The sequence below is a fragment of the Sphaeramia orbicularis genome, chromosome 1 (assembly GCF_902148855.1).
Source record: "Sphaeramia orbicularis chromosome 1, fSphaOr1.1, whole genome shotgun sequence".
Lineage (NCBI taxonomy): Eukaryota > Metazoa > Chordata > Actinopteri > Kurtiformes > Apogonidae > Sphaeramia > Sphaeramia orbicularis.
Window position 1 is genome coordinate 53,259,009 of NC_043957.1, and position 25,130 is coordinate 53,284,138.

Sequence of the window (25,130 nt, forward strand, 5' to 3'; positions counted from 1 at the left end):
TGTGAGCGGCCTCCTTTCTTTTCTTACAATATCCAATTTGTTCTATTCTCCTCACTTTGTCATGTGTGTACATGTCTCCCAATCGACCCTCAGCTGTTTTCCACACAGAGGTATGAAAGAATGAAGTATTTATACGTGTCTTTATACCCTCAATGGAAATGTCAAGCACAGATAATAATCATGGGAGTAATCAGATTAGAGTAACTACTTATTTAATGCTTATTTTATGATAATCTCAAGTTATTGTACTCATTCTGTCAAACACTCCTCTTACTTGATATTCCTCTCCCCTGTCTTTTGCTTCTTCTGTCTTTTATACATATATCCTTTTGTGTGTCTGTGTGTTTGTCTGCAGGACAGTGCTTTTGTTTCAGTGTACAAAGGCTTTTGGGGGGACTGGGCTATTAGTTATGCATGGGTTCCCCTCTGCTCAACGCCTTGTTAGACAAGCTTTGTGATTGCCAGGCCTTTTTGGTAGCCCACAAACAAAACTGGGTCCTGTTTCTTCCTCATCCTTGCACACATACATTCTAACAAACGCAGTAATATACACAGTTCCACTTCATACTTAATCTGTATCTGCTTGTGCTTGCGTGTAAACACAGATCATCTTCATCTGTACGCATTGCATCTTATTTTGTGACTGGAATGTGACAACAGCAGTAACTGATTGTACTGAGCCAGTCTGCAGCATTAAGCATTAAGCAAAGCAGATTTGTGCAGGAACAGATAAAAGAAAGTCTTTGCCAGCATTCATTTTTCTCCTCTGTGAGTGTTATGCATGAGCCTGGGATTTTTCAAGTGTTTACTACAAGTCTCTCTCAGGGACAACAAAAATAATGGAATTGAAGAGGGCATTTTTCTGTGGAGTGACGTCACCTCGAGGTTGTTTCTTTTAATCGTTCTGAACTTGACAGAAGAGCATTTCAATAAAAATTCATTTGAGTCTCTAAAATGGAGAGGTTTTTTAATATGGGGCTTTAACCACATAGAAAAAAAATACTATTTGGTCCATCACATCACAGGGGAAAAAGTCCAAATGTGTCATCTGAATGAGGAAATATGCTAAGATTTCCTCAGAGTAAACTAATCTTTGAGTGTCATTCTATTTCCGTAGGCCAGGACACTGAGTTTTCTTTTGTTGCTATAAATGCGTGGGGAAGCCTCGTCACCAGAGCTCTTACATGAATACACTTTTGACTCAATTCAATTGCTCCTGGTGGGACCAGTGCCCATCTACTCTGGCCAACTAAATAATTGCCTTTTGTACATCAGAGCAATTTATCCCTACATTTCAAATGGCACCATCTGCTGGTGAAAAATTAAAGAGGAAGCATATGAACAGAAAGAGGACAGAAAGGAAGTCATCATCTTTTTAGGTCTGCACTTTATTATACTGTTTCTCTGAGTAGAAACTTACTCATTTTTTTTACACAAATGGAGGCACTTTAGAGCATTATTTAGCCATTCTGATGACACTTAAAATATTTCAGTATTCTGTGAGAGGAATGAACAAATATTAATGCACTATGCACATTAAATTATATCACCTATTGATTTAATGCAGTGGACTGACTGTACATATCCTGACCAAGGAAAATAAAATCTCACTTTGTGCAGTAATCTCAACCTGTCTTTTCTGCCTCCGTCCAGAATAATATACATTATATAGACTAAATGTCGTCTAAAATTAATGTTTATGTGCAACAAAGTATAGCAAACTATTACATGATCAAAAATAAATTAATTTGAGCAAAAAAAAAAAAAAAGTCTCTGTTTTGAATGTCCAGGGACGCCAGAAATTTGTGATCTTAAAATGGGGTCATGAGCCAAAAAAGGATGGGAACCACCGGTTTAATGAAAAGTTGAAGCTTAAACTGGTTATTAAAACATACTGTATTAGACAACTCTGGTAGTTCTGTATATACATCCTTAATAGTAAAAAGGGAATGGTGATAGAGGAATGAGAATATCAGTATCTGTTTGTTACGGTCTTTGTTTATAGTCTCAGCAGACTTGTAGAAGCATGGAAAGCACACATCAGCTCCCTTAAATTAATGAAAGCTGTGTTTCTGTAGCTGGTGGGAATTGCAGATATGATGGTGGGACACTTTCTTGATGTACTGTGGATAATAATAGTAGTTCTGTGATATATTATACACATGGTACAAGTACTGCAGCTAAACTGAATTAAAAAACAGTTACCTCCAGATTATATTCCAAGGAAAAAGTTGTAATATCCTGAAAATAAAGCTGTAATATTGTTAAGTAAATATGTTACAGGAATACAACTAAAATATTTCAAGGGAAAAAAGTCAGGAATTTATGATAAACTTGCAATAGTTCATGAACTACATCATGCATTAGATTTATGCTAGAGATAGAACAGTGCTTTACAAACAGCAGAGACCAAGGACTAATATAATGAACAAAAATAATAGCCCTAAAATAAATATTGAATTCAGAATTTCCTGCATTTCTTTTTCTCCATTAGTTTCATATTCAGTTCCACGTGAAATGATGAATTGCTCTATGGTTAGTATTCAATCTTCAGGTATTGAGTCATCCAAATTTATATTGCTACTTATTTTTTATTTGATGAAGCCCACTAGAGTCCTGAAAGCTGAACAGGTTTTTATTTTTATTTGATGTTGTTTTATTTGCAAAATAGTGATTCATTCCCTATATTTAGGCATTGTATGATTAGGATTTTTCACGTGTTTACTACAAGACTCTCTCAAGGACAACAAAAATAACAGAGTGAAGAGGACATTTTTCCGTAGAGTGATGTCACCTGATGTTATTTCTTTTTATCATTCTGAACTCGACAGAAGAGCATTTCAGTACAAATTCCTTTGAGTCATAATTGTACAACATTGTGATATTTATAGTGTGTACACATTAGATTGGGTACTCGACTGATCCTTGATGTATAATTATTCTGTTACAGCAGCCACTTTTATTTAAAATAAAATAAATATAAAAATAAAAAAGTAGCAGCAAGTCTTTGTAGACATAAATTTAGTGTGGTAAAATGAAATAAAAAATATCATGTGCAACATGAGATGTAATAAAGCATGTAGTATGCAGTCTGAACAAGTTGCATAAGATGACCCCCCCCCCCTTTTTTAAAAAACAACCTTCCCGTAAAAACTCAAAGAAAAAAATCTAATATTACCAAATTACATTCACCAGTCAAGCAGTGCTGTAAAATGTTCGCAGACATTACATGATTTCTAAATTTCTATGATAAATAACTAACAATATTTTCATGTGGATAAAATTCTAACTTTATTCTCATAAAATTAGGACTTTATCCTTAAAATTAGATCATTTTAGTTTTTATTCATCTGTCTGGCTGTAATAGTCCTTTGTATAGTGATGTTTTTGTTACTACAGATGAAACAAATAAAAAACATATATAAAAGATAAAATTCAGTAATTATGTTTACTAACGGCATTGTACCCATGGTGCCATTGTACTATAGCGCCCTCCCATGGTGCAACAGTGGCCTTGCACCCGTACGCCCTCCCGTGCTGCAACATCGGGACAAACATCTGGACACGCGTCGGACACAGAACGTTCATTATAGTAGGATATTCATTGCACCGGGCTGTCAATTTCACCACCAAAAAACACATAGTCTGACTGCCTCTGAAAGCATTAAGGTTTCAGTGTGTAAGCTTTAGTGACATCTAGTGGTGAAGTTGCTTATTGCACCATTCCACCCTCAGCTCAGCCTTGTCCTACAGAGGGGCTATCCTCTCTGGGCCTTATAGTTAAGGGGATATTAACTCTGAACCACATTCAAATATAGCAAGAGACAGTAAAGCATCTGGAGGCTGGAGGCTACCTCCTATAAAAACAGAAAAATAGGACCAATGGCCCTGTAGCTCACAAGCATGTTCTATGAAGAATCAATAACGTGGTACTTTAACTTGAGGATAACTCAACAAATTAAATGAAAGTCCATATATCACTTCCTATCAGTGCTCAGTAGTAACTATACTGATATCTCTATTTCCATTCAAGGCACATTTTTTTATATTTCAAAGATTCGTCAAAAATTTTAATTTTTCAAAAATGCGAAAAAAGTTTGTAGACATTGGAATTGGAAATGAATCCGACCAGTAGTTTTGTCAGAGAGGATGTGAACAGTGAATCATTCCTGTAGATAAACTGCTCATTCTGTGGTGATGAAAACACCTTAGTAATAATATTTTTATGCGATAACTTAACCCATAAAGACCCAAACAGCCCCTGGCAACCAACGCATCTACTGATCTAAAATGTTTAATACCTGTTGATCCACTAATCCTATCAATACATGTAAATAACTGGTGTAAAATGCAGTTTGTCGTCTTCTCATGGTCATCAGATATGACCCATTTGGACGTTCAGAGGCTCTGTAGTGAGCGTGGAAACACCGTCATCTTCTACAACATCAGTTCACCAGTGAAACAGTGAATAGACACACTTGTTTTTATGTTCAGTTAATGATAGATTTTGCAGAAAAAAAAAAAAAACATGTTTTCTTCAGTTTTCTGTTTCTGATATAATAACCTTTGAATTTGCTCTAAGCTTTAATGAACATCTACATGATCAGTGAATTAAATATAGGAAAATACATGATTTACACTGAAAAATGCAAAATACAGGTTATAATATTGCAGTAAATGGTGATAAATCACATAAGAAAGGTTAAATAGAGAGAAAAATTTACCACAAAAGTAGCACTGGGTCTTTATGGGTTAATTGTGACTCTTATATTCCTTTTCTGTAACAAGATCCCTCTATATCCCTGTAAATCTTACATAAGAGGTCTTTACAAACATATAAAAAGATTGGCTTTTATTTTAGAAATGAATCCTGTTTCACATTTTCCACAAAGAAAAAACTTGTGGAAGCTACCTTTTCTGCCTGTCATTGATTATGGTGATCTGTTGTACAGACATGCAGATACGGACTGGACATCATTCACCATCCGTAGACAAAAAACACTGGTTTATGTTCATCTATAAAGCTCTGCTGGGTAAACTTCCAAAACACCTCAGTACTCTTCTTTCTGTTAGCTCTGGTTAGTTTCCATCTACGTTCCTCCATGTGGTTGCTTTTGACTGTTGTCCGAGTTCTGACAGACTTTGGTAAAACAGTATTTTCCTTTCATGTACCATGGTTGTGGAATAATCTTCAAAAAGCTGTGAAACTAAATACACTACAAAGAAAAAGTTCAGGATATTTTAAATTTTTGGGCTATTTTTTTCACTTGGGATTCTTGTGCAGCGCTTTTTACTTTTTTGTGTGTGAATTGAATTGAAACACATTTTTCTTTAATGACCAGACATAGTTTTATTTAGAAATGGAAAAAATGACCAAAAAATGACCAAAAATAAAAAGAATATCCTTAACTTTTGGTTTGTAGTGTACATTCATTTCTGTTAAGGATTTTAAAAGTATCATGGAGAATGCAGTGAAGGAGGAATGTCACTGTTTTTAGCTTCCCGGATGACAGGCCGTAAGATATTGTCGTCATGCATCGTCGTCGTCTGTCGTCCGTTACAAAAATTTCAATCGTCTTCTTCTCCGAAACTACAATTCTGATTGACTTCAAACTTGGTATACAGCTTCTTTATGATGATGTTGACAAAAGTTAGTGAAATTATTTGGATCCGGATCTCATTCTGGATTTGGTGCGACTTTGAAAAATGTCCCCATTATAAGAGATAGAATGTGGATCGATGCAATAACTCAGTAAATATAAATGATATCCAGTGTAAATTTCTACAGTCCAGCCCTGATGGGGAGCTGACCAAAAAATAATGTCCACATGCTGATCAGGATCTTCTTCTGGAGCCGGGAACTTACGGAAAATTTAACATGGGCTCTTACGGGGAAAAAATTTCAATCGTCTTTTTCTCCCAAACTCCAGTTCTGATTGACTTCAAACTTGGTATACAGCTTCTGTATGATGATGTCAACACAAGGTATTGAAATTATTTCGATTCGGATCTGATTCTGGATTTGGTGCGACTTTGACAAATTTTCCTGTTATAACAGATAGGAAGTGGATTGATCCAATAAATCAGTATCAATGATATCAAGTTGGAATTTGAATTTTTTACAGATCTGATTGGAATATGACCAAAACATGGGCTATTTCTGTAATAGAATAAATACACAGAACTGGGGGATAATAAATGGCATCTGGATACATTTCCCAAAGTTTTTAATTTGGCCAGTAAGCTACAGGGCCATTGGTCCTATTTTTCTTGATGCCATTGTGGTTAAATAGTTGTTATTGTGTTTTATTGTTAATTGCGTATCATGTATGTGTTTTATGTTATTTGATCTTTGTATATGGCTGCTACCTTGGCCAGGTCTCCCTTTGCAAAAAACATTCATAATGTCAATGGGACTTCCTGGTTAAATAAAGGTAAAATAAATAAATAAATAATATAGGTGCATAAAATTGAGATCAGTGTATCAAACATATATTGCTAGAGGAACCAACAGAATACATTTGTTTTACATTTTAGTGCCACGCAATGATTTGTGGACAAACAGAAGTGAGAGGGGAGTGTGCAGCTGTCTTTCTGTCAGCCAGTAGATGGCAGCAGTCTGTACTGAGACAGGACACGCTACTGTCTCTACTCTAACAGACAGAGACAAGCATCCAAACACTGTACAGAGCATCTTCTAACCCGCTTTCCTATGATGCCATAGCAAAGAGCAAGCAAAAAAACATCTGTCACGTCCATTTAGGTTACTGCTGCCATCCAGCTGTGAGTGTGTGTTTCGTGTGTGTGTTGTGTGTGTTAGTGTGTGTTAGTGTATCCAGCAGCTGGCTGTCACAGTGTGATAACTGACAGAATGTGAATTACCTTCATTTCTCACCATCCTTTTCACACAAATATACAGCCAAGATATCTTGTAGCTTCTGAGTTTTTGTTTTTTATGCTTTATCCTTGATGAGTGCAGATCCCTATTTTGTGTTTTCTGTGTTTGCAGTGACACTGAGTGCTGGGAGTACTTTTTCCCTCCTTATTCGTCCACTTCTTTTGTCACCTCTCTTTTAAAGCAGCCTGTTTTTCCTCAGGTAAAGACAGAAACAGGTGGAGAGGGTGTGAAAGAGGTGTCGGGGGTTTCAAAATGCCCGGCAGGAAAACAACATCTACCAAATACATCCCTCCCACTCCTTCTCCTCCCCCTGCTCCTCCACCTCGGCCTCCTCATCGCTCACGCCGCAAATCCAAGTCGCCTTCATCCCGTTCCACCCATCACACCATCACGCCCAAACGAGCTTTGGATCTGGACAAAATCGGTGCCAGCTCTGACCCGGAAGACAATGGACAAACCCGCAGGGGATCCCGAATCTCCCAGGATTCAGAGCTGGATAGGAAGTGGGAGGGTGTGGCCTTGGAGCTGCGTTGCCGTGGAAGCAGGATGAGGTCGGCAGTGTATCAGACATCTGAACTGCCTTCCATGGTCAAAGCCAAGAGGCAGCTGGAGCAGAGTGAGGGCAAGGGGCAGATGGACCGCAGTAAACTGAAAGCAACCTTTGTCTGAGGAGGCTGACGTGAAGCTGACTCACAGATTGTCTGATTCAGGACACATTAACTATCTCTGCAGCAGGTCAGATATTTTCTACATCTTGAGTTGAGACTAAGGGCCTGATGTCAACAACTGTGCAGCTGCTTCCCAGACTGTCCTCAGAGGGCAGCTACTAAGAAGATATTAATCCAAGTGTGCGTTACAGTTTCACATTACATACTCATGCTAAGATGGGCTTGGAATGTGGCTCGTTCACACTGGAGAACAACTGACAGTATTAACTAGATTCAACAAAGGCAGTTTGCACACAAGCATAAAACCATCACAGGAACATTACTGAAAATATTACTGAACAGTGTGATGCAGAAGAAATCAAGATGCTGCTCGAAGATGTAAACAAGTTTTGAAAAAATAATAATAATAAAAACTTATTGATATGCAATAGGACAAAATAATAAATTTAGTCTTTGGAAAGTTATTTTGTTGCATGCTTATAAAGTGTAATTAGTGTTACAAAGACTGTTTACTTATATAGGGTGTATAAAAAAAACAAAACCTATACATTTTGAAAAATTACCCCCAGTTCCGCATTTGATAATTTTTGGAATTTTCTTTTATGGACGTCAGTAGGTAGGGGATTGGTGGATATTTGTCCAAATTTACAGACCCAGGTTTTCATGCATGAGTGAGCAGGGGCAAATTGTGCAAAGTTAAAACTGGTTTGCGCAAAGTAGCGGTGGGATTTAAATCCAATCAAAGGTCATGGGAGGGGACAATGGGCATCCATCTTGTTTTCCACAAAACTGCCAGGTTACAGCAGTAACACTTTGGCCACCATGTCAATTTCATTTCTTTACCCATGGCAGCTATTCCTGCCTTTCAAAGTTAATTCAACTTGTTTAGGCCTGAAAATGTCACTGAGGACAGGCCAAGTTAGGGTTAGGGTTGCGGAATTTGCCCCTGCTCACTCATGCATGAAAACCTTGGTCTGTAAATTTGGACAAATATCCACCAATCCCCTACCTATTGACGTCCGTAAAAGAAAATTCCAAAAACTATCAAATGCAGAACTGGGGGTAATTTTTCTATATATATATATATATATATATATATATATATATATATATATATATATATATATATATATATATATATATATATATATATATATATAATTTTTTTTTTTTTTGGATACACCCTGTATTTTGCAAACACTGTTGATAAACACATTTGGACATTTTTTATACTATCTGCTATGACAATGGCTACACAGTGTAGAACATACTGTATGCAAACAATAATAATGTTAACTCTTTAAAACCTGCCGTATCATCGCTGACACACCCTGTGCATATGCAGTTTGGATGGCAATAACTCTTTCGCTGTTTGTGCAATTGGAAAAATTCCAGCGGTTTCTGAAACCTGAGACGTTGCGCTTTCTACGTTTTATTGGGTCATTACAGTAATTTCACTCACACCTGTACTACAAGCTGGAGAAGAAGCTGTTTTAGCAGTATTATAGCATGCAGTAAATTGTAAATGATTTTTGAAAGATCTGGGAAAAAAAAAGTGCTCTGAAAAAATGGGCAAACGGACTCAGTCACAGCATATTTTTTCACCCTTTAGTTAGTCAAAATAAAATAAAACAAAGTCCAGGTGGAGCATTTTAGGCTTAGGGTTCAAAGGGTTAAACCTTAAAGGGGTCATATTTTGCTAAACCCACTTTTATTAGTCTTTGGTTCATTTATTTGTGTATTTGGACCCTAATAGTTCTTAAAGTTTGAATTTGAACCCTCCAGGTGCTGCAAAGCTATCTTCACACTAATTTTGGCAAAAATCAAGTGGATTTCTACAACCCGTTTTAATTTGTTGCGTCTATAACTAGTTACGTCACAACATTTGCACATATAAGGTCCAGACTTCCGATGAACATTTCTCAGAGTACGCCATAATTGTTTGTCAGCAGCAATGGTTGTAGTAAAAACTGAAAATATGTCCACACTTCGAGCTGATTGCCTTAAATGTTCAGTTGTTGGTTGAGCGGGACAGAGCAGCACAGCTAACAACCTGGAGGGGGTGGGGCCTGAAGTGGCTCATGTGCATTTAAAGGGCCAGCGCTCAAAACGACCTTTCTGGTGTCATTAGTCAGAAATCGGGTTGAAAATGGACCTGTGGAGTTGAATTAATGAAGAATTCAGACCCAAGCATAGCATTTACAGTTTATGTAGACCACAGGGAAATGTTTTAAAATGTATAATTCCATTTAAAACAAAGCAGAATATCACTCCTTTAAAGCAGGTGAAATACAGGTGCACATGTTTGCCATCCAGGAGACTATTCAAGTCAACAAACTAGCACGATTCAAAGGCCACAAATTGATCCGGCTAAATGGGATGCAGCCATTTTAATGACAACTATTAAGCCTGTGTATTTACTGTCTTAACAAGTCCAATTGGCTGCTGTGAAACTGGTCTATAATCCTTTCCTTAAGTCATTAGCTGTCTTCATCTCTACCACTTGAGCTGATGCAGGATAACTTTAAACAACAATAGTTCCGTGTTTCCCTCTTGTTATGAGTCTGTAATTTTAAAAGGGACTTATATGAATGAACCGTAAACTGTAGCAGTATTAGTAAATATCTTTGGCATGAATCTGGCATTTTGGAACAGATATTCTTAGAAAAAAAACTTAGGTCAATAAAGGAGAGAGACTCTATGAGTATAAGTGTTTGTACTTCTCTTTCTTTGGAGTTTTTCCCACAAGGGCCTGAAAGTTAACTAGATTCTTTTCACACAAGGGGTGGATTGGGTTTGTGCAGTACAACAGAGTAGATTGATTAAATTCAAGCCCATCTGTCATTCTGGGAAATGTTTAAAACCAATCCCAAGACTCACAGAAACACAACATGTTGACTTTCTTTCCTTAATTATTACATAAAATCAAATGTATTCTTTTTTTTTTTTGCAACAATCTTACATTGGCTACCACAGAAGAAAAAGCACGAGTAACAAATTAACCCTTTCATGCATGAATTATAAGAACCTTAATGGGTCAAAACACAGTAATGTCTCGTCAGAGAGCGAATTTTAATTGATTGCCATTCCAACATTTATTTCACTATAAAGTAGCTCCTTGTTTTGGATAATCCCTTATGGTTCAACTAAAGCAAAAATGAATTTAAAAGTAAAAATGTGGGTCAAATTGTCTCTAAAATATCCCGTCAGAGAGATTTTGAACCTTTTTGACCCTAATCAAGATATTTTTCCTGAGTGTTTTTATTCCTCTTTAGGCATGAAAAAAAAAAAAACAATGCAATTGAAGAATTTTTTATGAACCTATTTTTCATGGAGTTGCAAAAATATCCTCTCAGCTGGACATCAAGCATTTAATTTTTGAAGCAAAGAAACATGTATTTACTGATATGCTGAGTGAAAACTATAAAATATATTTTTTAAATGCTGCTAATCTGATGTTTTGTTACATTTTAGCATACTCTAATATTAGTTATTACTCATTTTATGGAGATAATATGCAAAAAAGCAAAAAACAAAAACAAACTATTTTGTTCAAGAAAAACAGTTAATTACAGTATAATAACAATAACAAGCAATTGATTTTCACTCAAACATGTTAGTGCAGATCAGGTTTATCAAGAACAGCAAAGTTACAGTAATGATATGGATGTCAGTGTATGGGATGATGCATAGGCGTCCACTGTGTTGGCTGATATGCAAATAAAACAACAAAACCTGTGAATATACAAGAGAACAGCTGCAGAATAACTGTCCACTGTAGTGACCACTATGCATGAAAGGGTTAAAATGATGACTGCATTCTGACTTAACATTATGGGATTATCATTAATGTATGCATTAGTTACCCCTGTTCTTTCATTACTATGGTTCCAAACTCCACTTAAAGGTTCAGAGTGTGATATTTAAGCAATATCACATGTGAGGAAGTGCTGTATATTGAATGTCAGCATGGATATTCCCTGCAGTGCTGATATTCAGTACACTATGATTTCAAGTGTGATATGGGTGCTTCTATGAAACTGGTCCTAAAAACAGGACAGAGCAGCTAAAAATTCAAACCAGATGTAGACTAATGTTATGAAGCAAGTTTGGAAGCACTTTGGGTCTATTTTAAAAATAAATAATTACTGAGATAAAAGAGAAACTATTTTTCAGATAAAACACATTTTTATATTATTTCTATACAAAAATCCACATGTAACATGGTAAAAAGGACTCAAAAATTACACACTAATATTTTTTACCTCCACCAAGGAGGTTATGTTTTCGTCGGCGTTGGTTTGTCTATCTGTTTGTCTGTCTGTCTGTCCATGTGCAAGATAAGTCAAAAAGTTATGAATGGATTTGGATGAAAATTTCAGGAAATGTTGATACTGGCACAAGGAACAAATGATTAAATTTTGGTGATGGGGGAGGCACTGATCTGCCTTGGTGGAGGTCTGCGCTCTCCGAGTGCTTTTCTAATTTTAATATCTTTTTATTCTCTTACAGGTACATTTTGGAAATTGAAGGCAGAGTGTTTCAAAAAAATGATTGTTGTTGCAAAATCACTCATAATTTATATGTGTTTAAACGGGCAGGTTCCGCATGTAACACCAGTAGACACGACGGGTTACACACAAAACCTGAAATGAGACTGAGATTCATGAAAAACCCACATGTCTGGATTAGAAAAACCACTAGGATCGACAAATATAACACAGTGTCTTTATTCATAGTGGTTTATAAGACCATTTACAGACATGTTTTCAGATCAAATGCACTGACACCTAGGTCGCTTTTCATGTCCAAATTTTGGTCCTATTTTTGGCCCCAATATTTTATTAAAAATTCATTAATTTTGGGATGGCTCAGAGCAAGAGTATAATTTTTTTTGCTTTTATCTGAGGTCAACATTAGGTAGATCCTGGGGGGAGATTTGTCTGCATTTCTCTTTTATTATTGGGTCTAAAAAGCTGGCAAAGTGCCAGGTACCAAAATGAATCCAGTTTCATAGAGGCACCTATACACAATCGCTGAACAAGCACCATCCATTTAGCAGTAAATAATCAACCAAATGTTATGATTTGTTTGTTCGTTTAATCATTTACTTTGCTCCACAGACACAAGTTATTCCACAACAAGCCTAAGACAGCACTGTTTCCAAGCAACACATATATGTTTTCTGACATTACCTGACTGGCTTTAACATTACAGATACTGCAGGTCAACTTATTTTGTATCCTGTTTATTTATCTGTATTTTTCCATTTATTGCGCAAGTAGTGAAATATCAATAGGAATCTGTTCACCCTTTGCTTGTGTTGCATGTGTGATCCAGACAAATTCACAGCTTTAGCAAACAATAAAACAAGACACAGAAATGTCAGCATACAGTTGTGGAAAAAATTATTAGACCACCTCTTATTTTCTTCAATTTCTTGTTCATTTTAATGCCTGGTACAACTAAAGGTACATTTGTTTGGACAAATATAATGATAACAACAAAAATAGCTCATAAGAGTTTAATTTCAGAACTGATATCTAGCCATTTTCCATGTTTTCTAAATAATAACTAATATCACTTCAGTTCTTACATCAATAGCTATGGCATTGTACTGACAAAAACAGTGCTTTTAGGCATTCCATGTTTTCTTTTCTGTCTGTTTTAGTCACAGGATACACACGGGAGTTAGTACTTGATTGCACAACCATTATTTTTGATGACTTTTGATGGTCTAATAATTTTTTCCATGACTGTATCAGTTAAGGGTGAAAGTGAATATGTGCAATGGAAACAGATCAATCACTTAAATTGTACAAGAAATGGCAAAAAAGAGAGAGGCTTTATGAAAATAGCACCATGAAAACCTGCAGAAAACAATATTAGACTATGTCTTTGAAGCTGTGATATATATGATTCAGATCAGTCGTTCCCTTCACTTCAGAGGAAACATCTGTCAGCTCAAACCTCCTGTTCAATCACCAGCTCAGGTAATGTGTTATTGTATGAAACGCCTGTAGATGGAAATGCACATAAATTCATCTTGTCTTTTAATGATTTTCTTCACATTTTGGTTAAAATTTCTCAAGCACATGGATGTACACTTGCCTTGATTTATCTTTATTTCTGCACTTCTCTATGTATCTCAGTCAGCTGATGTCAAATTTCACACATCTGGAGCTCTGCGATGATGTTTTCGAGTTTCTTTCCACCTCCTCATTCTGCTCTGATGACCAATCATAACTGAACTAAATTTCTATTTCTGGAAATGGGTCTATTTTTTTTTTTTTTTGGAGGAGGGGGCAATATTTGTTACAATGTAGAATATAACCTAGTAATTGTTAGTATGGATCTAGTTAATTTGAAGCGGATTGATACATCCAATCAAATAACTTGGTCGGAACTTGTTTTTGTCATGTTGGCGAAAACTAAAATCCAATGTTGAATATAGAGGGTATGCACGTGACGTCACCGATAGCGGAAGTCACCGCTGTCACGCCCACTGAGAGGCAGAACGAGGGAGATGAGTAGCAGCTTTGGCTTGAATACTGTGAAAACATTAGAACAATCCAAAAAATGGAGCAGAGCTGTTGTGCCACTGATTGCACAAATAGATTTAAAAAGCACTCGGAGCTATCGTTTTAGCGGCGACCTAAAGCCAAAGACAGAAGAAGCAGATGGATCGCTGCAGTTCATAGAAATAACTGGAATCCAGGCAACGAAACCTGGATTTGTGGTTGCCATTTCGTGTCAGGTAACGTTAATTTATGCTGTGTTCTTGCGTAAAATCATACCTTAAATTACATATCGTTTTGGCTAACATTACTTCTTTGTAAAGCTCTTAATGTTAGCATCTGTCATTTAGTTCTATATTTGATAACTGAAACGTTTTTGTCCTCAATTGTGTGATTATGAACCTTGTGCTCTACATGATTTGTAAACTAACTTAAACTAAGGCTAACCTAGTTTTCCAAATAAGGAGGTACTCTAGCACAAAGCTGTTGTAGCTGTGTTGGATCAAGTATTTGATGTTAACTCTACTTAAATCTCCACAGTACCAGTAGATCATTCACTCACTTGGGTCAATACTAACAGTTCAACTCCAGTAAATCAGTAGTGAACTGTGAGCACTACTGCTGGGCCTTTACCTTGGCAATCACTGCCAAGAAAATACGTCTTCACTGACATAAAGCCTCAAAAACAATAGTATGTTGAACTGAAAGCACTCACCAGCTGTAATCCTTTGCATTGGGTATTTTCCCGGCATTGAAATCAGGTTCATATAAATGTCAGGATACGTGATTTCTGTCCACATATCAATGTTCGTAGACCACTTGTTGTTTGGTAGCTTGTATGGATCCATGTCCAGTCCAGTTGTCATTAATTTCATATTATATTCCTCATTTTTCCCGGTCTCATTGTAGTTTCTGCTATGCTCCGCCATGTTGAGCCGGTTTGTTTTTGCCACTCAGTCTGACTTAGAGGGGCGTGGCCCAGGGGGGAAGTGACGTGTGCATTCCTTCTATAGATGACAAGATGGCGGACCTGCCCTCCTGTCCTGTAAACAAACGGCTGAATTTAAGGTAGTTATGACACAGAACACGCTTATTTTCATGTGACTTAAACTAAGGAAATAATTTAGATTATTATACTCCGCTTCTACAGTTATATATCCCATTAACTTTTACATTCTTCACCTGTAATACAAAAAGTTACACTACAACACTGACCCAAGTGTAGAGTATTGATTCGCGACGTAAAGTAAAAGTAACACAATAAAATATTTCGTTAAATAGTTAACTTTAAATATTTGTTTTACTGTAGCTTAGTTACTAACTGTCTGTCTCTAAAATGTCCTTATTTTGGAGCCAACTTTTCCACATTAGAGGGGCTGAGCTCCTCTGATTAGCAGTAAGGCAACATGGATCTGTCTAACACCCGGCTCAGCTCAGGGCCAGCTCCAACAGTTAACTGAAAGCTACGTAAGTTATGCCGTTTTAATCGAATTAGCCCCGTTGTAAACAATGTAGTCTAAGCACTTGACACAGGGGGACAACTGGACTAACTTGGGGTGGGCTGGTGGGGAAAGGCCGCGGCCTGTCTGGGCTTCAGGGTCCTGCTTGTCAGGGAAAGTACAGTCTGACTGCGGGGCCCAGGGGCTGTAAAGGCTATTTTGAAAAGTGACCCTCTCCCCTCCCCTCCCCTCCCCTCCCCTCCCCTCCCCTTCCCTCCCCTCCCCTCCCCTTCACCCTGTCTGTGGGCTGGGGGGGGCACACACACACACACACACACACACACACACACACACACACACACACACACACACACACACACACACACACACACACAGCTGCTCGGAACCATGACAGAAGATGACGGATACAGTTGTCGCGGAGGGACAAGTCAAATTTAGAGATGGAAAAAAGGTTCATTCCACTTATTTCTTTCCTAGTTTTGATTGTATAATGTCTTTTCACACTGCGAGGACAACCACAGGAGTATACTTTGTCGTTTATTGTTTCTTCACAAACTTCTCCACAGTGGAAGACGCGTTGGGTCGTGCTTCGAAAGCCCTCTCCGGTCGCAGGTATGTGACAAAATCTATTTTTATAAACGGACCCATTCATATTATGATCCCTGCACAACATTTGTAAAGTCTTAGTCTCATGAAAGTCATGCAGAGACATTTCTGCCTCATTTTCACCACTGTCAACTTGTCCAAAGCATGTCCACTGACATGACTGAACTGATCGATCTAAATCATTAGTTTCTTCAGGAAGGGAACAAAAAACAACTTAAGCCTTCAGCAAGGCCTGGGCCTTCGTGTCCCCTTCATTTATTGAATCAGGATATTAAACCCCAAGAGCCTTTTGGTGCCAGCTGGATTTCAGGTTAATGATCTGAAATCCCTCAAGCTAAAAACACATTTAGACAATTTATAACACAGCTAAGTTTGCCATAAGAAACCAAAGTAGCTCATCAAAAAATGGAAAAAACAAAAAAATCTGGACTGGGAGTTGGATTTGAGATTCACACTGATCCCCACAGCACACGTGAACATATGCCTCATCTTGAGAGCTGTTGTGTGTGTCCTTGAAGAAACCTGCTATAATTGGGAGGGAATGATGTAAGTATGCTGTGGTGTGTGTGTCCATAAGGATACACAAGGGTGACAAATAGAAAGAAAAACCAGAATCCATGAGTGTTGAAACGGAACAAATGCAGATACTGTACTTCCACACAGATGCACTGCATGGTAATTGAGCAATCACCCAAGCATGCTCTATGGCATGGATAAACATGCTGAGCAGGCCTGGCTGATTGTTATTTTGGATGAAGATGACAAGGAAAAGATCTCTGTGACTTTGACAGATATTTCATTGTTGGAACTTCAGTTATACAAAGATCATTCAACTGTTTAGGAACAGTAACTAAATTGACGTCATGTACATGTGTGCAAGAGGGCTCAGTCAACAGTGTTGGAAGTTGTTGTCGACAGCATGCATTTGATGAACATGATTGTTGTGCGTTAGTGCAGTTATGTAGGGGAAAAAAGGAAAAGCAGCTATTTTTCAGGTGAATGTCAGTGCAGGATTTGATCATACACTCAGTGTGAGCAGTCATTGACAGTTACATACAGGAGGGACATTATAAAAGGTCTGCACTGTACACTCCACATCTGAGAGTTCAGTGATGTAAAAAGTATCAGCACTGGTCTGTAACCGGTGCACTTGACCTTTTTATAACTTGAGGCCCTTGCTGGCTAAGTGAAACAGTTCTAAGGACAACCTTCCAAAACACATGACAAATAAAAGACATTACAAAGAAAGGAAAAAATGAGCCGTAAACATGTTGTGTACCACCGTCAACTGTAGTAGCCAAATTTATAGTGCACATCACTGCCTGCTATTATGAATACCATGTTAATGTATTCACTGTCACATTTCCCTACCTCATATTTTGGAGTTGTCAGTGGACACGGTTGTGTCACACATCACTTTTTTGTTGAAAAAGCCCATCCATTTTGTGTCACTGTATTTGAGGGAATATTTGCTAGTTAACTGGACAAACCACATTTATCTGTACCTGATGATGACTTCATTAAGTATCCATCCTGTCTTTAAAGTAGGGGGGAAAAAAATCCAGTCGCAGTATTTGGCAGTACCACTGCCTATGCAGTGATAGTACCACTAGATGCCAGTCTGCAGCCCACCAGGGGGTTGGAAAAAAGTGACTTGGTCAAATGAATCATCCATTGTCCTTAGTATTATGCTTTTATTGTTGAACTTTCCTTTGTACTGTTACAGATTTTATTAACAATGAATCACTTTGGAACTGCTATTTTGCTGCATAAAGTTAACTTTCTGTCTTCACTATAGTCTTGAAAACTGAGTATGTGATAGAACAGTTAGTTTGACAGTGAGGGGATCTTGTGGCTTTATTTCCCCCTTTAGTATGATGGCTCACTGCAAATCAGTAGAAAGCTCTGAGTGATCACGTTTGTTCTGTGATAAAACCTTTTTGCTCTAATGAGTTTGGATTGGTCTCCTCCAACATGACAATATGCATGTTCATAAGAAGTAAGGGCTCAGTGAATTGTAGTTTAATGAATCAGATCCCTTAACCTTCAATCAAAAAAATCCAGTTATTTTCTTTAAATACTTAGCCCTCCGGCAGGAAGTTATACACTAAATCTCAACATAGTATTTTTCAACCTTGGGGTCAGGACCCCACGTGGGGTTGACTGGAATTCAAATGGAGTCGCCTGAAATGTCTAGTAATTGATTAAAATAAAAAAAATAAAAAACTTACTATTAAAAACTATATGGTGAGTTGAGAGAGACAATCAGAATACATAAAAGATATGACAAACTCTGAAGCTGAAAATGAAGCACTGCGGTACTGTTTATCTTTCAGATGTTCATTGTGGTCGGTTTAAGATGCTGCAGCTCTTTCATAATTCATAGTTTGAGTTCTTGTTTGTTCAGTATTAATTGTCAGCCTTGTAAATCCAAGCTGGACTGACTGTACATATCCTGACCAAGGAAAATAAAATTCTCACTTTGTGCAGTAATCTACACCTGGCTTTTCTGCCTCTGTCCATAATAATATACATTATATAGACTAAATGTCATCTAAAATTAATGTTTATTTACAACATAGTATAGCAAACTATTTCATGTTCAAAAACAAATTAATTTTAGCGAAAAAAATGTCTCTGTTTTGAATGTCTGGGGTCACCAGAAATTTGTGATGTTAAAATGAGGTCACGAGCCAAAAAAGGTTGGGAACCACTGATCTAACCCAACCCTACACCTATGGGAGATTTGGAGCGGCATTTTACAGTGCCGTCCTCACCACCACTGTCAAAACACCAAATGAGGGAATGTCTTTTGGAAGAGTGTTGTCCATCCCTCTAATAGAGTTCTATTAGAGGGAGAGACTTGTAGAATCAGTGCCAAGGTTCACTGAAGCTTTGTTGGAGTCATGTAGTGGAATTTTACTCTACTAATGCAATGCCCATTGAGTTTTCCTTAAATTAGTCACCCATCTGTATTTGGGATGTGGCTTTCATCTTCAGCTGTGCCAGTGGATCAGTTCATTGTTTAAGGGTTTGTTATGACAGCTGCAACATAAACACACACAGACCCACAGCAGGGATTACAAAAAGTGACACTGATGTTATTCTGAATTCAGTTATTAATCACAAAATTGACTTTTAAGCCTGTCAGTGTTCAAAGCTTGATGCTCTGCATGTGTTCATCTCAGACTGTCTGTCTCTGCTGGTGTACAAGAAGAAGAAGAAGAAGGGGAAGGAGAAGGGCGTCGGCCAGGATGAGAGGCTCAATGTAACTCTAGAGGTACATTCAACTGCAGCACACCAACTTGTGCTGCTTTTAATTTCTAGTGCAGGTGAAAAGCACAGGTGATACTTTTACTACAGCTGGTAAAAGTTGGGTGGTGTTGCATAATAGGGCTTTCCGCTATCACATGTTCTTAGGTGAGATATAATGTACATGCACGTGGATGAATGTGAGTTAAGATGGATCACATTAGACAGCCCACATAGAACCACTGGTTTGAAAACTTAAAAAAAAAAAAAATTTTTAAATGTCAGGATACACAAAAAATGGCATCAAGCAAAGTTGACCTGGGTCACAAGTTGAAAATGGCTCAATGGGAGACTTATACAGTAAGGAGAGAGATAGGAGTAACTTTTCTCAGTTTCATTTTGCACAATTACACATAAACAACAAACACATACAAGTAGATTTATGTAATACTTAAGCAGTGTTAAAATTTCACACAGAAATAATATCTCCATCAGGGTTAGACTAATAGCAACCAAAACTATAACAACACTGACATTAAGACAATTCAAAATAAATTCAACATCTATGTTTGTGTGGTTCATGCCTGCATTTCTTTCAGACTGGACCTGGGCCTGTATTTGACATTTTTAGTGAGGTCAGTGTGGATACAGGTGTTTCGTGGCTTTTTATCTGACAGATACAATCAATATCTAAGCATCATCATATGAACACTCCTTTATATATATTATTTTTTACAAATATGCTCCTCAACAAAATCTTAAGCCATGGAAAGATGGTGTGTTGTGAGAGGTCTTGGTTGTGCAGCTCAACAACCCTGCCATGTTCAAAGACAGAGAGCCTTTTTGCTTCTGCCATTAGGAGGTCATGACAGTGTGAATGCCTGAAACAAAATGACATGAAAGCCAGAATTTGTCACTGAGTTTGCCTTTTTCAGGCTATGGTCTTTAACTTTTCATCAACTGATCAGCAGCCTGCTTGAGTTAAAGTGCAGTTTTCCATACATTGCCTTTTCTCTTGTTTTTGTTTGTTGTTCCAGTTTCTTCTTTTTGTATTTTGAGGCTCTACTTATAATATGGTTACAATTTATCATTGCAAAATGTCAAGTCTTGCAATTTTTTCCCCGGTCTTAAGATTTTGTTCAGGTGTGTGTATTTTTAAATCATGAACACATCCTCAGAAAATTACTTTGATGTTCAAACCATCTCCCTTAGAAAAATTTGCAGCCATTTTGTCAGGTATTCCTGCTCAAAGCTGTATTTAACAAAATGTGAGTGTCAGTTTTTATGCAGAAACAAATTACATCTAGGTGCAGTAAAATTCTGTTAATATTATACACAGAATTAAAATTGGGTTGAAAGAATTTGAAAGTGTAGGAGATAATTAAATTAGGAAAAATAAAGATTTGTTCATCCTGGGAACAAATTTTTAATGATGTGGATGATTATGACTTTGCCACAATCTGTTTGCTTAAATGCATTTAAATAATAGTCAATGTGTTTTGGATGTTCAAAACAAATTCCAAACTGATCCATTGAAAATTAAGCCCTTGGTGAGGGTTAGTATACAAATAATGTCTAAGTGGAGTGCTGAAGGCCCTCAAAAGCCATTGCTAAAGGGCATTTTTAAAATCAAGATTTTGCAAGGTCTCATGGAATTAAAATAGTAGTTTTTTGGTTAATTTCTTTCAAAGAAAATCCATTCTGGGTGAGTTAACAGGAATAAATAACACATTGTCAAATATATTTATTTGTGTAGTATTCTGTTAATTGTGATAAAAGGCCACAGTATACAGTATAAAACAGTGGTAATCCAGTTTACAGTGTCAGTGCAGTTTCCTTTGTATTGCCAGGGGATCTGTGGAGTGGAGCCAGGACAGGGCTATGACGGAATATCCTACACACTCTCCATCCTCTGCCTTGCACACACACTGGTGCTTGGCTTTCACAGCCGAGAGGCCCTGCTGGCCTGGGATGCCCGTATACGCTACAGCCTGGGTGAAGGTCAGTGTTTGTGGATGTGAAGGGCAGAATTTTGTGTTTTCACATTGTTCTCATGTGGACATGAAGTGATGGAGAGTCTGAACAGAACATTCCCAAAGAATTGAAAGAGTTGAGTTTGCAGTGTCATTACAGGGAATCATTCAATCCAAGAACAGATTTATTTAGTTTAAAGCGTCAGTGTTTGATGCATATTTGATGTCATTGTGCAGAAAAATCCATGATTACTTTTCAGTATATTGGAATTTAAGTGGTCTGAGCTCTGTTGACTGGCTGCAATTTCTATCCTGTTTTTTCCTCAAATTTTACATGGGCTTAGACCACCATCTCTTGTAAAGGTCAAGGAGAAGCAGGTTCACATCACTAAAAAGGATCAGAAATGACAGGTGGCATTACTGTCAGATTACAATATGTCTTCCGTCACTTTGACCATTCCATGCCTTAAAAATGTGTGAATTTCACACCTTCCTTCTCATTTGAAAAACTCAGGTGGAAAAGATGAGTGTGACATGGGTCCACACATGAAAAATGGAAAGTGAATCATGTCTCACTGCTTCAGGCTGTGAACTGGACATTTCTGGTGTAAGGTCCCATTTCAATGCAGGACAGTTGCAGCTGGTGCAAAAGAAAATTACTTTTTGGATCTTTTTAAAAGTCTCAACCATGGCTTCATATTTTACACTATAATTCTGTTCATCCATCACTGTGGGTGTCACACACTTGCATTTCTCCTTGGAGAAACTGGTTTTCTTAACAAGTTGCTTGAGTGACTTTTAGATATGAAGAGAATAAAAACTTTGCAGCGGTGTGTGCATTACAAATAAGCATGTTTAGCTTCTGGCCAAAGCTGCCTTCATCATTTGACCTCTATTTACCCACCTTGAAAATTGCATTTAGCTAACTTCATGTAAAATGTAGTGATTTTCTCATAAAGGCAGCCTGTGGTTTTACACATTTTCATTATGCTATGTAAAATGATTTCTGAGCTTCAGAAGTCAGTGAACCATTTCAGAGTTGTATTCCTTTTCTCTCTTCACACCAGCTTGTGCCCGTAGGTGTTCAAGTTTCCATAAACTATAATAACCTCTGCTGCTCTTTAAACTGCTGATATCTGGCTCTGCTAATGATGCTGTTGGTTCCATAATGCCTATGTAATTATGTGGTCGGCATGTTGAGCTGTATAGTTTGTGTACAGCTGTGAGAGGTACAGACAGACATGATGTGATGGCTGACAAATTACAGCTAGGAAAACTTAAAGAACCTTCATCATCATTACCATATCCATCGGTTACACTTTACATGTGTGTTCATGTGGTGCTGTGTGGGTGTTATGTCCTGCTGGCTTGTATATATGTTTCCACCCCATTTGTAATGTGATTGATGTGGTGGATGAACAATAACAATACCAATAATAACAATAACAATAACACTTGAATTGTATTTATTGACATTATACAGACATGTGTGGCGGCTGTGGCTCAGTTGGTAGAGCAGGTTGTCCAATGACCAAAGGGTCGGCGGTTCGAATCCTGTCTCAGACTGTCCACATATCGAAGTGTCCTTGGGCAAGACACTGAACCCTAAATTGCTCCCAGTAGCAGCGCCTTGCATGGCAGCAGCCGCCCGCTGGTGTATGAGTGTGTGTGTGTGTGTGTGTGTGAATGGGTGAAAGTGAGGAATTGTAAAGCGCTTTGGGCACCATGAAGGTGTAGAAAATGCGCTATACAAGTTCAGGCCATTTACCATTCACCATATGATAGAGGTTGAGTAATTTGTATTGTCAGAAGCTGATAATGATTATTAGTAACTGGGGAAACCAGTATTTGACATGTAAAGCCAATGTACTGCACATTTAAAATCTTGGAGTCAATTTTTAGATTAACACCAACACAAACTTTGTTTGAAACAATTATATTTAAACAGTAATTATTGCCGTCATATTGAACTGGAAATATAGTGAGTTAATAAGTGAAGTTGTTTTTTTTTTCTTTCTCATTTCAGTTCTCATAGACTATTCAGTGTGTAACCAATCAAATGTCCACAGACAGAAGAGGATATCAGGTTTAGAAAGAAAAATTAGATAACCTTAAAATCTGATTATCATATCTGTTAATTGGTCTGTTCCTAACGTTTAACACACACACTTGTGACTTTTCACACTGTTTCTCTGTCCTTCAGTACACAGGTTCAGTGTCAATATAGAACCAGGTACTAAACTGGAAAGTGGCCCCGCCTCCCTCCACCTGTGCAACAACCTGCTGGTTCTCACCAGAGGGCTACCTCCTGTCATCAGTGGCCACTGGAAGTTGTCAGCGTTGCGCAGATATGGCGCTGTGCCAAGTGGCTTTGTGTTTGAGGGGGGAACCCGCTGTGGATATTGTGAGTAACAGCTGCCTTGAAAAGGTTTTCTGCTGCCTGATTTATCTGCTATGACCTGCAGCCAGAGCAACGCTTTAACACCACTGACTGAAAATCGGCTACTGGAAAAAGCACTACCTCTCTTGGTTCATGGCTTTTGATATTATACCCTCATTTTTTCTTTTAAAGCAAACAGATCTGTCATTTAACACGAAGAGACAAATGTAACAAACTTGCAATTTATCGCTGCTGTTTGTAGAGAACTTAATTTGTGTAAGAAATTCCATTCTGTGTCTGACCCCACCACACTGTACAGCTGATTTTTAATTGTACGTGCATGTGTGTGTTTGTGTGGTTGCCAGGGTTTAGGTATCTTTTGAATGTCCAGTTGATCTGGGCATCTATGTGAAGAATGAGAAGCAGTTTTATGTTTATGGGTGTGTGTGCACACGGGGTGAAGCACACATACACAACAAGAAAGTGTTACTTGTAGGGAAACTCAATAGCACATCAACAGCTGCTGTGTAAGTGATTTAATGTTGATACTCCTTCTATATAGCGTGAAGCAATTTTCCTTCAGAGATGTGACACTGCTTAAGCGTCGAAGACCTTCATATAGTAAATGACCTAAACATGCATGAACACCAAACCATTACACCTAGAGGAATGCGCATGACAGGACTGAGTGATCTAACTTGTAGTCTTAGTGATCTTAATGACAATCTTAATGTAGTACATGATCTACTTTTTAGAGGAGTTGTACAGACTGAGTTATTACATAAATAGCACACTAAGTGCTTAATAACTGGGTTGAGTGCACACCAGTGTAAATGTGATAGGGCTTTACTATATATCATTGTCAGCGTGTATGTGTGAAGTAAAGCAAATTTTTTGAGCTCAAGCACATCATCCTGTATTTTTTGACTTTCATCACACACTTTTTTTTTTCAGACTTTTCAAACCCCAGTGATAGCCTAATTATCACTAATCCATTAGTCTTTCCGTGCTTACACACTTGAACTACTTCCTTCAAGGTGAACAACTTCGAAGATGACTTCATCATAAACACAGTCTGCTTGTTTACATAACAAACCCAAACATCACTTGTGCCTTTTTGGAAATTTTGTCGCGAAATGCATTGTGGGAATGGGAATTCCAGTCAGTGACCAAGCGAAAGCAATTTCTCACAGATTTGGCAAGAAGATGAGCCAGATCGATACAATGTAAAATTGTACTGCCCACCAGAATTGTTTTAAATAATGAGTATCAGTGGATGGAGGTAAAGATGACATTTGGGTTCAGCACTCATGAAGAGAAAGCAAATTTGCTGCTGTGTGGAATTCCCATTCCCACAATGCACTTTGCATCAAAT

At 37.7% G+C, this 25,130-nt stretch overlaps 1 protein-coding gene across 1 annotated transcript in view; it reads left to right on the plus strand.

Annotated features, from left to right (window-relative positions):
* The first annotated feature begins 15,925 nt into the window (after positions 1–15,925).
* Positions 15,926–25,130, plus strand: part of LOC115417912 (protein Dok-7-like) — a 30,085-nt gene continuing 20,880 nt past the window's right edge. The window contains exons 1-5 of the mRNA XM_030132138.1: positions 15,926–15,995; positions 16,111–16,156; positions 19,339–19,430; positions 21,253–21,403; positions 23,579–23,779. Of these exons, the coding sequence (XP_029987998.1) occupies positions 15,942–15,995; positions 16,111–16,156; positions 19,339–19,430; positions 21,253–21,403; positions 23,579–23,779 (544 nt within the window). The 5' untranslated portion in view covers positions 15,926–15,941. The remainder of the gene's footprint in view (positions 15,996–16,110; positions 16,157–19,338; positions 19,431–21,252; positions 21,404–23,578; positions 23,780–25,130) is intronic.